Source organism: Rhincodon typus, chromosome 16 (genome assembly GCF_021869965.1).
Source record: "Rhincodon typus isolate 14 chromosome 16, sRhiTyp1.1, whole genome shotgun sequence".
In the NCBI taxonomy this organism is placed as follows: Eukaryota; Metazoa; Chordata; class Chondrichthyes; order Orectolobiformes; family Rhincodontidae; genus Rhincodon; species Rhincodon typus.
Genome location: NC_063347.1, coordinates 22356038 through 22370172, shown reverse-complemented (window position 1 = coordinate 22370172; position 14135 = coordinate 22356038). Strand labels below are relative to the sequence as shown.

Sequence of the window (14135 nt, the reverse complement as noted above, 5' to 3'; positions counted from 1 at the left end):
AAGAAATTGTGCTATCAGTCAGGCTTGTACCTGTTTCAACCCAACAAAACAGGTAATAGCCATTCATGGGTTCACTTCTCAGGGTAATGTCCTGAACCACAATCAACCTTCCTGGTTTAAAATTTAAGCAGAGCCAGACATTTAACTGTAAATCAACCTTAATGAAGGCAGTCTCCTTGGCAATGCCTCTATCACTGTCCATTTGCTAACCAGTCAGCACTTGCCTTTCATGCAGTACAAATGTTGACTTTTGCCTGGAATTGGTAATCGGTAATCTTGCAAATTGTCCTGTGGAGCGCAAGATGAAAAGCTTCAACAAAATGTGTCTATTTTCATAAATTCTCAAGTTTTACAGCCGATTGCTGTTTGGAATTGGATGTAATCTGTGTCAAATCATGTTATTCCAGTATAGATCAGATACCTGTCCAATATGCCAATAACCTGTATTTGTCATTTTAAAGGATATAAGCAAATACAGTATAATTATAGAATTCTTATCATATGTTACAGCTGCCAAACTGTAATCAGTTGGCTCTTTAGATCTACCTTGCTTCTCAAGCTCTTGTTCCAGAGGTAGAAGGACACCATCATCTTCGTCTCTGTAACCATAATAGTCTGCATCAATGTCTTTCATGAGCTCAGCACGGGTTTTTCGTGGTGGGGCAGGTGCTGCAATCAAACATATATGATTAAACGGTATGTTGTAATTTCTTAGAAGATCAACAACAAATATATTCAATACTACACTGCCTATAATTATATATTTAATTTTGATTGATTTAAAAAAAAATTCTTGTTAACACCCTTTACCGATATTATTAAGATAGTATGTATAGCTAATATTACCTAATATCTAAAACGTTAATGTGCATCGATAAATGGGGGGACTTCATCTGAACACCAGCACGCAGCACTATAATTTGTCTGCAAAATCAGTGATACTTTGCACTGATTGGAAGACTGACAGCAGGGCTCCTACCACTAGGTGATGTCAGGAATATCAGATAAAAGAAAATTGGAAGTCAGCATACTTTGAAATGAGACAATTTTTGTTTGATATTATTTATTGAATAACTTTGGCTTGCTTCTTAAGCAGTGCAACTACAATTCTGCAAGAAAAGTCTTGCATTGTTTGGGTTCCTCCATACCTCAACTAAGGCCCAGCACACTTCCTTATAGATTAATGTTTTTAGAATTAGAGGTGGAAAGAAATTGGTGTAAGAGGATGAAGATTCTTTTAAAACATACGTTCTTTTTCAAACAGTTCTCGTACTCCTGGCAAATCTTTAGCTGCTCCAAAATACTTGTATCCTCTATTGCCTGGAACTTCTTTTCCCTCATGATCCAACATTTTTGGTCCAACTTTCTAAGTGTTGAAAAAAAACTCCATGTTATAAAAAGCATTATCCAGCGTATAATCTTACGATGTTGCATTAGAGCCAACAGGAAAGTATAATATCACGGCACAATGAACAATCAATACACAGCTCCAGGGTCAGAAGAATGCAAGTCCGAGTCACGTGTACCTATAGCAATGTTAAAATCCTTGATTTTAGTTGTTTCATAGAAGGGAAACACCCACTGTCTTAAACTCTTCAATGTGAACAGTTTTAGAATGACAATAGCAAACATTTGAGGGGGCCATTCACCTTCTACGCTGGAGATTGTGTTCAATTTATGGAATCCCAGAAAATTACAATACAAAGAATCTCTGCATTAAATTGATAAGAAAATTAAAATACAAATTCCAATATTACACCTATTCAGCATTTGACAGTTGAAAAATATGCTGCTCAGTCCGATAACGTACAATATATCATGTTGAAGGAAAATGAAGTGTTAGAACGTAGATCCCAGTAAATGTCAACAAGAAACTTGCAGGATATTGCTCAGAAAAGCATCATTTGATGGTGAGGTCACCAGCAATAGTTAGTAGAAAAAAAGGGACAGGTATTCGATATGGGGTGGGGAAACAGAAGTAGTGATACATGGGGGCCCTCTGTCCCTGGACTGAGAGGCCTGGGTTCAAGCCCCACCTACTCCAGAGGTGCGTAATAACATCGCTGAACAGGTTGATTAGAAAAGCAGGTTAAATTATAGAAGATAGCAGTGATGTGTGACAGGAAGAAACATGGCAAGTACAAGTACTTGAGGCAGATAGGTAATCCGGACTATCAGCAGAGTGGGAAATACAAGCAATACAGCAGGCAGTTAAAAGGTACAGAGAGCAAGGAAACGATATATTTCTTGCAACTAAAGGGATCAAAGGGTGAAAGTGAATGCTTATTTTCACCTCCCCTGGCATTTGAAGATTTAAAACACAGGAAAATGGCTGTTTCAGCAATAAATCAGAAGACCAATTATTTAAATAGTGTAACAAAGGTTCCCCAAACAACCAATTTACATATTTCTGCCATAGGACACTAACCTCTGAAATAGATGCTATTAGATCCTTTGTTTCAAGGTTTCAATCCAAATATGAAAATGCATAACTTCTAACAGCCACGCTGCCATTGTTCACATGACATGAATGGTTATTAGAGTTTTCTAAGGTACTTACTCCATAGTCTGGACCTCCTAATTCCTTTATTCTGACTTCCCAATGGCCCTTCTCTCGTAATAACTTATTGATTTCATCGTTCAGATCACGAATCCGAAATTCTCCCAAACCAGCTTTAAGTTAAAAAAGTGTATACATTACACAAATGCATACTATAAAACTGAACACAAATTTGAAAGAATTGCAGAAACTTACCATTTTGTATCTGTGCTACCTTTTTGGAAATTTCACTTATTATCTACAAAATAATATAAAAGGTTTAATTATGAAATAGACACAAGTTACAGAAATTATGAAAACTTACATAATGAGTATCCCCTAAAAATATATCTACAAGCTTTTATTTCTGGAAACAATAATAAGGCAACTATAGCACAATCACATAGAAGGGATGGCTTCAAACAAACATTTATAAAGTTTCAAGCATCTATTTTTAAGCTAAGTCCTAAAACTAATATTAGAAATTGCACAGGCAAAACAATATGTAAGTGATTTTATTGATCACTTGCAGTGTTACTTGAAATTCAGCAAGTTATAACAAATACTTAAGTGAGAAATAAAAACCAAAAGAACTGCAGATGCTGTAAGTGAGAAACAAAAACAGAAATTGCAGGAAAAGCTGAGCAGATCTGGTAGCATCCGTAGAGAGAAAACAAAGTTCTGAGGAAGGGTCTCTGGACCCACAGATGCTGCCAGGCCAGCTGTGCTTCTCCAGCAATTTTTCTTTGGTAGTTAATATGAGAAAAACATTATCATTTTCAAGTAATTTAATCAAAACATGAAACATTTTCCACAATAGGATTAATTAGAATTTATTTTACAGTAAGGTTATTTATAATATTGAAATAAAAGTTGTCTTGCATTAGACTACATTAGAATTAATGCTCTTTTCCCCCCTTACGCTGCTAGGCTATGTTTTAATAGCTATTTTTTGCTTTCCCATATATGAATTAAAGATTATATTATACTTACAACTATTACTTAATATAAATATTTGAAAAAATTAGGAAGAAAAAGATTAAACATCTTCACTGTTATTTCCCTGAAAGACATTTATTACCATTTCAGTGTGAAATTCCAATAAAAATACCCAATTAATGCTGACATCCACAATTTTACTTCTGTGATTTCTGCATTGGGATATAATTAGGTTGAATAAGTGGGCAAAGACTTAGCAGATGAAGGAAAGTGTAACGTCATGCAGGTTGGTAGAAGAATCAAAAGGCAGATTGTTATTTAAATGGAGAGAAACTTTTTAAAAAGAGTTGCAGCACAGGGAGATCTGGGTGTTCTTGTACATGAAACATAAAAAGGTTAGCATACAAGTGCCCCAAGTACTTAAGGCAAATGGAATTTTGGCCCTTATTACTAAGGATTTGGAGTCTAAACATAGGGAAATCTTGTTATGAATCTCCAAGCTGTCCAGTACCTGGAGTACTGTGTACAGTTTGGTCCCCATATTTAAGAAATGATATACTGGCTTTGGAAGCCATTCAAAAAGAGATTCATAAGGCTTGATTCCTGGAATGAAAGAGCTGACTTATCAAGAACAGCTAACAGTTTAGCGCTTTATGCATTCCAATTTAGAAGAAGGAAGAGTGATCTTAATGAACCATACAAGATTCTGAGGGGGTTTGGTAGAGTAGATGTTGAGAAGATGCTTCCACTGTTGGGGGAATTTCAAACTAGGGACATAGTAATACAATAAGGGGACACTCATTTAAAACTAAGATGTAAAAGAATTTCTTCCCTCAAGGGTAGAAAATATCTGCAATTCTGTACTCCAGAAAGTTGTGGAGGCTGGGTCACAAAGTAATTAAAGAAGTAGAAGATAAATTTAAAATATAGGACTCAGAGTGACAGGATAGGCTTGAATGGGCTGAATTACCTACTTTTGTCCTCTTTCTTAATTTGTGTAATGCTATCTGTTCATGAAGAAATAGAATATATTGTGAATGTGATCACACAATTATTTGTCAATTCCCCCCACAAAACGTTCATTAGTGCTATTAAACAAAGAATAACTGCGCTTTAGGAAAGACGTGTAAAATAATACAAAACATTTGAACAATTGTAATAGAATCACAGAATTGTTAAGGTCCACAAGCCTATCATATCTATACTAGCTCTCCAAACAAACATCATGATTTAGTGTCATACTCCTGTACTTTCCCATAGCCCTGTACATTCTTTACATTTAACTAAACATGTTATGCTCTTTTGAATGCGTCAAATAAACCTGCCTCCACCACATTTGAACCACTCGCTGTGGTGAACAAAAGTTTCTTCTCACATTTATTTCTTTTGCTAAACATTTTAGATTGGTGTTCACCATTCACAGGAACAGTGCCACCCTATCTACTCTGTCCAGGCTTTTCATGATTTAAAAAAAAATCCTCAATCAAATCTCCTCTTAGCTTTCGCCTCTGCAAAGAAAACAGTCGCAATTTCTTCAACCTATCTCTATAGCGGAAGTTCCTCATCCCTGGAACCATTCTTGTAAACTTCTTCTGCACTCTTTCCAATACATTCACATCTTTCTAAAAAGTCTGATGTCCAGAATTGCACATAATATTTCACCTGAGGTCTAATTAGTGTCTAATACAGGTTCAGCATAGCCTCTCCACTCATGCTCTATGTTACTATTAATAAAACCCAAAATCCTGTTTTTTTTTATTAATCAGGCTTTTCACCTATCCTTCCACATTGACGTAATACAATTAGCTTATTCTTCATCTGAAATGATAATGATTGCATATATTGACAATAATACTCAATGTTCAGCCCCAAAGCAGTATTTATAGGCTACTCATCTTGTACTCAATAATCGAAATAGTTTTATTATCCCTGCACCTCAATTGTGCGGAAATTTAGAATTCACTTTTCTATATCCATTTAAGGAAGGAAATATTCTCAGAACTTTGAGAGAACCAAATAAATGTGTATATATAAATACTCAAGTTCTGTACTACCAAAATGACTACATATAATTAGCATTGTGAAAACTACATGTTGCAAAATAACAATTACCAAAAAGTACATTTAAAACATGTGTCATGCAGTATAATTAATGTTCCCCCTTGCATTGCATGTGAAGTTTTCCTGTTGAATATGAAATAAGTCACTAAATGAGCAGAGATTTATACAAAATGGTTATTAAGATAATATCAGGTTAGAGACTACAGAATTGTCGTAGATTCAGTATGAATTGCAGCCGATTCCCAACCCTTTAATGAGCACAATATAATGGAATGGGTAGAAAACTTTGAACATTATTTTCATTGGGTAGAAAATCAGCCACAAGATTTTAAAATGCCGCCCAGCAGACTAAGGAATGCATCATCTTCATGCTGTACAAGCAGGACAGTCTGGTATTAGATACTTCTACAACCTTTTATGCTATTGAATGTGGCTGTGGCATTTCTTCAATGTTATCTTTTACTTTAACAGAAGCAGGAATAGCGCAGTATGTCTGGCAACATCTGTGAAGAAAAAAATCAGAGTTAACATTTTGGGTCCAGTTTCTCCACAGTTGCTGCCAGACCTGCTGAGCTTTTCCAGCAACTTCTGTTTTTGTTCCCGATTTACAGCATCCGCAGTTCTTTTGCTGTTTAATCAAAGTTAACATTTTGGGTCTGGTGACCCTTCCTCAGAACTGACGCTAGCTATGAAAATGTAGTTTTTTTATGCAGAAGATTGGACTGGGGGAAGGGAGTAAGGAGTAAACAATAGATAGGGATAGAGCCCAAAGAGAGAGAAGAACAGTTGACAGACAAAGGAGTGGAAAACGATTGGGCTAGGAGGGCGAATAGCTGTTAATGGAGACTGTTAATGGCTAACAATCAGCTGTGTGTAATAGCAGACTATGTGATCACAAGGACTGACGTGAAGGGGTGGGGTCTAGGACTTAGAGTTGGAGCTCTAAAGTTATTGAACTCGATATTGAGTCCAGAAGGCTGCATGGTCCTCAAGCAGAAAATGAGGTGTTGTTGTTCTTCCAGCTTATGCTGAGCTTCACTGGAGCACTGCAGCAAGCCTGAGACAGAGATACTGGCCAGGGAACAGGGTAGTGTGTTGAAGTTGCAGGCAACTGGAAATGAAGAGCCATTTTTTGCAGGCAGAATGTAGGCGATTGCAGCGGATAATGCCATGGGCCTGTGGGAGGGGTGTTGGCAGTGAAGGAACAGTGGACCAGAGTGTCCCCAACAACAGTCCCTGTGAAGGCAGACAAGTGACAGGACGCTTATATGTATCTGGTAGTGGCATCTCACTGAAGGTGGCGGAAATGGCGCCTCATTATTTTCTGGATGTGGATGCTGGTGGGATGGTATGTAAGGCCAAGTGAAACGCTATTGCTGTTGAGGGAGGGAAGAGAGGAGATGAATGCCAACGTGCAGAAGATGGGTCAGATGGGTTGAGGGTCCTGGCAACAACAGTGCTGGGGAATCCTCGGTGGAGGAAGAAGGTGCACATTTCAGAGGCTCCCTTGTCGAAGTTGGCATATTGGAACATATGTAACAGAGATGGAGGAACTGAGAGAATGGAATAGAGTCTTTACAGGAAGCAGAATGCAAGCATGTATAGTCCAGCAAAGCTCAACGCATGCTGTAAGAATAACACCTCATTTTCCACTTGGGGGCACTGCAGCCCTCTGGGCTCAATATTGAGTTCAATATCTTTAGGCCTTGAACTCTCCTATGGTCCTAGACCCCACCCCTGAAAACCAGGCCTTGTGATCACAGTTTGCTATTACACACAACCCATTATTTGGCACTAACAGTCTCCTTTAACAGCTATTCGCCCTCCTAGCCCGATCGTTATTAACTCCTTTGTCTGTCCAGCTGTTCTCTCTCTATAAGCTCTACCCCTTGCTTTCGTTTATTCCTGACCCTATCTTCTGCATAAAAACCAACATTTTTCTAGCTACCATCAGTTCTGAGGAAGGCTCACTGGACCTGAAACGTCAACTCTGATTTCTCTTCACAGATGCCGCCAGACCTGCTGAGCTTTACCAGCAATTTCTGCTTTTGTTTCTGATTTACAGCATCTGCAGTTTTTTTTTGGTTTTTCTTTTAATTATTAAAAACAGAACAGGAATCTACCCAAATTCCCTAAAATTTCAAGCAATCTGAAACTTGATTATAATAAACTTCCCAGCATGGGATAACAAGGCTGGATATAAAGGATTTAATAATTAAACAAATACATTATTTTGCTAAATCCATTCAAGAAACTAATAGAGTTCAACAGAATTATGAAATGTTAGATTTAACTAGAATATTTCACTCACCTGTCTTCTCCATTTCTCTGCTTTATGTAAATCATTACACTCTGATGCAAGGAATGGCCTCCTCTCCTACTGAATACAGAGACAGTAATCAATACTAACTCCACAGCAAATAATGCCAACTTCAAAAAGTGGATTGTATAGCAAGCAAAATGGTGAAGAGGTAAGAATCTGATCATTCAACTGCAATCAAAAAAGATGGCGGAATAAGAATGTCACACTAAATTTATTTTGCTAGAATGCGATCTGTTGACCAGGCACCACTCATCACAGATATAATTTGACAGGTCATGTGTTGATAATCCAGTGTATAAGCTCTATAATTAAGCATTTTCCAAATCTTGTAAATATCAAGGAGAAACTTAAATAGTTGAACAGCATCTATACTGGGTTTTATATTAACTATTTTGTTATATAAAGTGGTCCTCTTTATTGCATCTTGCTTGAAAACTATTGCACAATTTACCAACCTTAACTTTTCCATCTTCCAGCTGGGCCTGGCGAAACCTTGCCAGAGCAGTCCTGAAACAAACCATTATCGTGAATTATTAATTCAACTTTCAAACGTTCGTAAGAACGTTGCACTGCAATACAAAAGACATACAAGATAATCCAGAAACATAATAAGTAAACTCACTAATACAAGAAATAAATGAAACAAAAGCAGGAAATGATGGAAAAACTCAAGGATGGAGTAACTGAACACCTTAAAAATTTTCAGTTAATCAGGTAGAGCTGGCATGGTATTGTGACAGGTAGGTCATGCCTGACAAACCTCATTTTAGTTTTTGAAGAGGTGACTAAAGTAGTGGACAGCAGAATATCTATGGATGTTGTACATATGGACATGGAGACAGCATTTGATAAAGTCCCACATAACAGATTGTTAACTGTAGTAGATGTCCATAGAATTGACGGCAAATTGGTCGAGTGGCAGGAGACATAAAGTAGGCATGATGGGTAGGTACTCAAATTGGAAGCATTTGACCAGTGGTGTCCCACAAAGATCTTGATTATTCACATTATTTATTAACAACTTGGATAATGTCGTGGCAAGTCATGTTTGAAAGTCACATTCTCAGTGCAAAAGAGAAAGCTTAAGCAATTGCAGCAATCCTTGGCCAGAAATGCCAAGTGAATGACCCATCTGTTCCATCAAGCTGTTCCAGTACAGTTACAACACTGGCATCTACCCAACATTGTGAAAAATTGCCCAAGTATGTCCTGTACACAAAAAGCAGGACAAATCTAATAAACATCCCAACAGTCTACTCAATCATCAGTGAAGTGATGGAAAGTGTTATCTACAATGCTATCAAGCAGCACGTGCTTAGCAATAACCTTCTCACTGACACCCAGTTTGGGTTCTGCCAGGGTCATTCAGTTCCTGACCTTGTAGAGCCTTGTTTCAAGTATGGTCAAAAGAGCTGAATTCCTGAGATAAGGTGAGAGTGACAGCTCTTGACATCAAAGCCACATTCGACTGAGTGTGGCATCAAAGAGCCCTAGCAAAACTTAATGGATATCAAGGGGCAAACTCTCGCTATTTGGAGGCACACCTGGCACATAGGAAAATGGTTATATTTGTTGGAGGTTGGTCATCTCAGCTCCAGGACATCTCTGCAGAAGTTCCTCAGGATAACTATGTATGAGTTCTCAATTGCGCTGCATTTAATGGCTTAGAAATTGCTACTAGTTACTCATTTGTTACAGATACTTTCTAACAATCTGTTCAGAGATGTTATTACATATCCCTGGAGCAGGTGAGACTTGAACTGGGGCTTCATGGTCCAGAGGTAGGGATACTACCATTTTGCCACAAGAGGCTCTGTTAAGGATGCACCCAGGCTTGAACTGAGGAACCTCATGATCTGCAGTCAAATGCTCTACTGCTGACGTATAGCCCATTCCTATTCAGAGGAATTATTACACACCTGTGGAACACGCGAGATTGAATCCAGGCCTCTTCGTTGAAAGGCAGGGACATTACCACAGGACCACAAGAGCCCCATATTGTCCTCAGCCCAAACATCTTGAACTACATTAATGACCTTCCTTCCATCTTAAGGTCAGATGTAGGGATATTGTACAATGTTCAGCACAATTCGCAACTCCTCAGATACTAAAACAGTCACGTTCAAATGCAACAAGATCTGGACAATATCCAGGCTCAGTCTGGCAAGTGGCAGGTGACAATTAGAGACAATCTAACCACTGCCCTTTGATATTCAATGGAGTTACCATCACTGAATCCACCCACAATCAACATCCTTTGGGTTACCATTGACCAGAAACTCAACTAGACTCACCGTATAAATAAAGTGGCTCCAAAGGGTCAGAGGCTAGGAATACTGTGGCGTATAACTCACCTCCTGATTCACCATAGACTGTCCACCATCTACAAGGCAGAAGTCAAAAGTGTGATGGGATACTCCCTACTTGCCTGGTGGGGACAGCTCCCAGAATACTTCAGAAGCTTGACACCATTAAGAAACAAGCAGCCCACTTGAGGGGCAGCATTTCCTCAGGCAGCCACTCCCTCCATCATTGACACTCACTAACAGCAGTTTGTTCCACCTACAAAGATGTACTGCAAAAATTCACCAAAGCTCCTTCGACAGCACCTTTCAAACCTACATCTACTTCACCAAGAAGGACAAAGTCAGGAAATACCTCGGAACACCACTCCCTGCAAATTTCCTTCCAAGTGACTCACCTCCTGACTTGGAAATACATCGCCATTCCTTCACTATCACTGACTCAAAGTCCTGGAATTTCCTCCCTAAGGACATTGTGGGTCAACGTACCGAAGGCAGCTAACCAGCACCTTCTCAAGTGCAACTAGGGACAGGCAATAAATGCGGAGCAGCCAGAGACACCCACATCCCATGTGTGAATGAAAAATAATTCCAAATTTGCTGAGTTAGGCTGCATTGTATACTGTGTGGAAGGCAGCATAAAATTACAAAGATGTACTGACAGACTAAGTGAACTGGCAAACTGTGCATACGGAGTTCAATGTGAACAAGTGTGAAGATCCCCATTTTGGACCAAAAACGATGGATCAGGATACCTTCTAGATGGTACGAAGTTAAATACATTTGACGTCCGAAGAGATTTGGGGGTCCAGATGCATAAGTCTTCAAAATGTCACAAACAGGTAAAGAAAATAATCAAGAAAGCTAATGGAATGCCGGTCTTTATATCTACAGGAGTGGAGTACAAAGATGCAGAAGTTATGATGCGGTATACAAAACCCTGGTTAGACCCCACTTGGAGCAATGAGAGCAGATCTGGGCACTACACCTTAGGAAAGATATACTGGCCTTGGAGGGAGTACAACGTATGTTTAGAAAATGATACATGGACTTCAGGAGTTAAGTTGTGAGGAGAGATCATACAAACTAGACCTGATTCCGCCAGACCTAATTGAAGTCTTCAAGATATTACAGGAAAAGACAGGGTAAATAAAGATAAACTATTTCCACTGATTGGGGATTCTAGATCTAAGGGGCATAGTCTGAGAAGTAGGGCCAGACTGTTCAGGAGAAATTTTAGGAAACATTTCTATACGCAAAGGGTGGTAGATGTTTGGAACTTTCTTCCACAAATGGCAGTGGAGGCAGGATCAATTGTTAATTTAAAATCGTAGATAGATAATTTTTTTGATAAGCAAAGATGTTAAGGAATGTGGGCAGAAGACAGGAAAATGGAGTTAAGCCACAAAGTGGCCATGATCTCATTGAATGGTGGAACAGACTTGAGGGACTGAATGGCCTACTCTTATTTCGATGTTTAGCATGAATCTTCAGATACTGAAGCAGTCTGTGTACACATGCAGCAAGACCTGGAGATCAGCTAGGCTTGGGCTGATAGGTGACTACTAACATTCATTCCATGCAAGGATCAAGCAATGACCATATCAAACAAGAGAGAATCTAACCATCACTCCATGACATTCAATAGCAATAACATTACTGAATATCCCACCATCAACAACCTGGGGGTTACCACGGGCCAGAAGTTGAATAACATCCACCACATAAATACTTAGGCAACAATAGCTAGGAATTCTGCAGCAGAAACTCAGCTCATTTCTCTTCAATGCTTGTTCAAGGACCAGTCACAAGTGGGTTGGAATACTCTTCACTTACCTTGATGGGTGCAACTCCAAGAACACTTAAAAAGCTTGACACCATACAGGACAAGCCAAACAGTCACCACCAATGGAACAGTGTGTTATCACCTACAAGATCCACTACAGCAACTCACTAAGGCTCCTTAGGCTGTCCCTTTCAAACCCAAGCAGCTAAAATGGACACCATAATTCAATCAGGTGAAAAAAAACTAACTACATGGAATCCAAAAATTCACAAAACCTGTAGAACTTAGCTGAAAGTTGGATTGACTTTTAATGACTAAAATGAAATGTACTTACATTGCCTTCTCAGCGTTTCGAGCCTGTGGAAGGGAAAATGAATTTTACATTACGTCATTCAATTTACAAATGAGTACCAGAACTCTACTCAACATGACGAGACAACTTTATTTATGCCATTTCAATCGCTTAGCAAAGGCATATAGCAGGAAAATAGTATTTTTATTAAAACATACACTGAAATCATGGTTCTCAAGGAAAGTATTTAATCCACGTTTGTAACAAGAAAATGGGAGTTTTGACAACATTAATATTACACTCACAAATTCATCAAGTGAACATCAGAAAGAATTCAAACCAAGAAGGGTCTGTCTGAACTAAATTAACGCATCTTAGAGTTAGTATTGCAGTAATCATTCACAGCATCACAGGTTACAGCTATGTGTTAGGAGTACTGAGAAAAAAAATACTTCAAGGCTCATTTTACTATGCAATAAAAACTTGCAAAAGCCAGGGAAATGGGTTTAGCATTGATTTGTTTTTTATTCATTTGTGGAACGTGGATGTCACTGGCTGGCCAACATTTATTGCCTGTCCCTAGTTGCTCTTGAGAAGGTGGTGGTGAGCCGCCGCCTTGAACTGCTGCAGTTCACCTGCTGTGGGTTGACCCACATGCCATTAGGGAAGGAATTCCAGCATTTTTGACCCAGCAACAGTGAAGGAATAGCAATCTATTTCCAAGTCAGGATGATGAGTGGCTCGGAGGGGAACTTGAAGGTGGTGGTGTTCCCATATAGCTGCTGCCCTTGTCCTTCTAGATAGAAGTGGTCATGGGTTTGGAAAGTGCTGCCTGAGGACCTTTGGTGAATTTCTGCAGGGCATGTTGTAGATAGCACACACTGCTGCTGCTACTGAGCGTCGGCGCTGGAGGGAGTGGATGCTTGTGGATGTAGTGCCAATTAAGCGGGCTACTTTGTCTGGATGGTTTCAAGCTTCTTAAAGTTCCAATTGCATGACGGACCCATTTCTACTCTAACTCATCTGATCCTATAAAATATGCAATTTAGTTTTCAAACATCAATATATCGTCTCTAATGCGTAGCATATTAAATTAACCTTAATCCATGAGCATCGTTGTCTTAGTACAATAAATGCTACAATAATAATAGGACCACATTACTGTACTGGCCATTCTAACGAAATTGACAATTAAACTTCGGGTACTCTGATCAGTTTAAACTACAAGCCTGTGCACAAACATTCCACAGTGAACTGAGAAACTGAAAATTGGCAAATACAACTGTTAGGGGGACAGCAATCGCCGGATCGAGACTCTCCAGCAATTAAACAAACCTAAAGACATTCGCGCATATCTTCCAACAAGATCGAGCACAGGACGATGTAAGGGGGGGGGGGGGGGGGCGAAAACATATCCCGTCAACCCACCTCTTCTCTAACACCGTTTATAACTGCTGATTTGATACATACCATTGTAAAAGTTATCAGCGACTACGATCGTACATTCAATGCTTCAGTCGCCTGGTGAGGAACCCCGGAAGCGGATCTCTCGGGTCGTAGGTTAGTAATGACGTTTAGACAAGAAGAATGCTGATTGGAGAGAGAGCCTCCCACTAGCGGTGACGGTTGGTCGGCGCGAGGGAAGAGGAGGGTTTGACCTGGAGTCACGTGGGTGGTTAGCACGCAGTGGCCAATGGCTATGATGGTAATACCCGAGACTGTGATTGCTCCTTTCCTCCAGATGCTGTTTGGCCTGTTGTGATCCTCACACTTTGTTATCTCTGACACCAGCATTGGCAGTTCTTAACTATCTCCCATAATACTCAGAACCTGCTGTTAACCTCCTGCTGAAGAGGGAGGAGAGAGTAAAAGGGACAAGGACGGGGACGGGG

General features: G+C 39.4%; 1 protein-coding gene across 1 annotated transcript; it reads right to left on the bottom strand.

Annotated features, from left to right (window-relative positions):
- Nucleotides 1–205: 205 nt before the first annotated feature.
- On the bottom strand, nt 206–13822 carry isy1 (ISY1 splicing factor homolog). Its single transcript, XM_048606716.1, has 9 exons — nt 13714–13822; nt 12286–12308; nt 8318–8369; nt 7851–7916; nt 2756–2798; nt 2561–2673; nt 1249–1366; nt 547–669; nt 206–288 (listed from the first exon to the last, which is right to left on the bottom strand). The coding sequence occupies exons 1-9, from the start codon at nt 13714–13716 to the stop codon at nt 206–208; spliced, it is 624 nt and encodes a 207-aa protein (XP_048462673.1). The 5' UTR covers nt 13717–13822.
- Between the last annotated feature and the right edge of the window lie 313 nt (nt 13823–14135).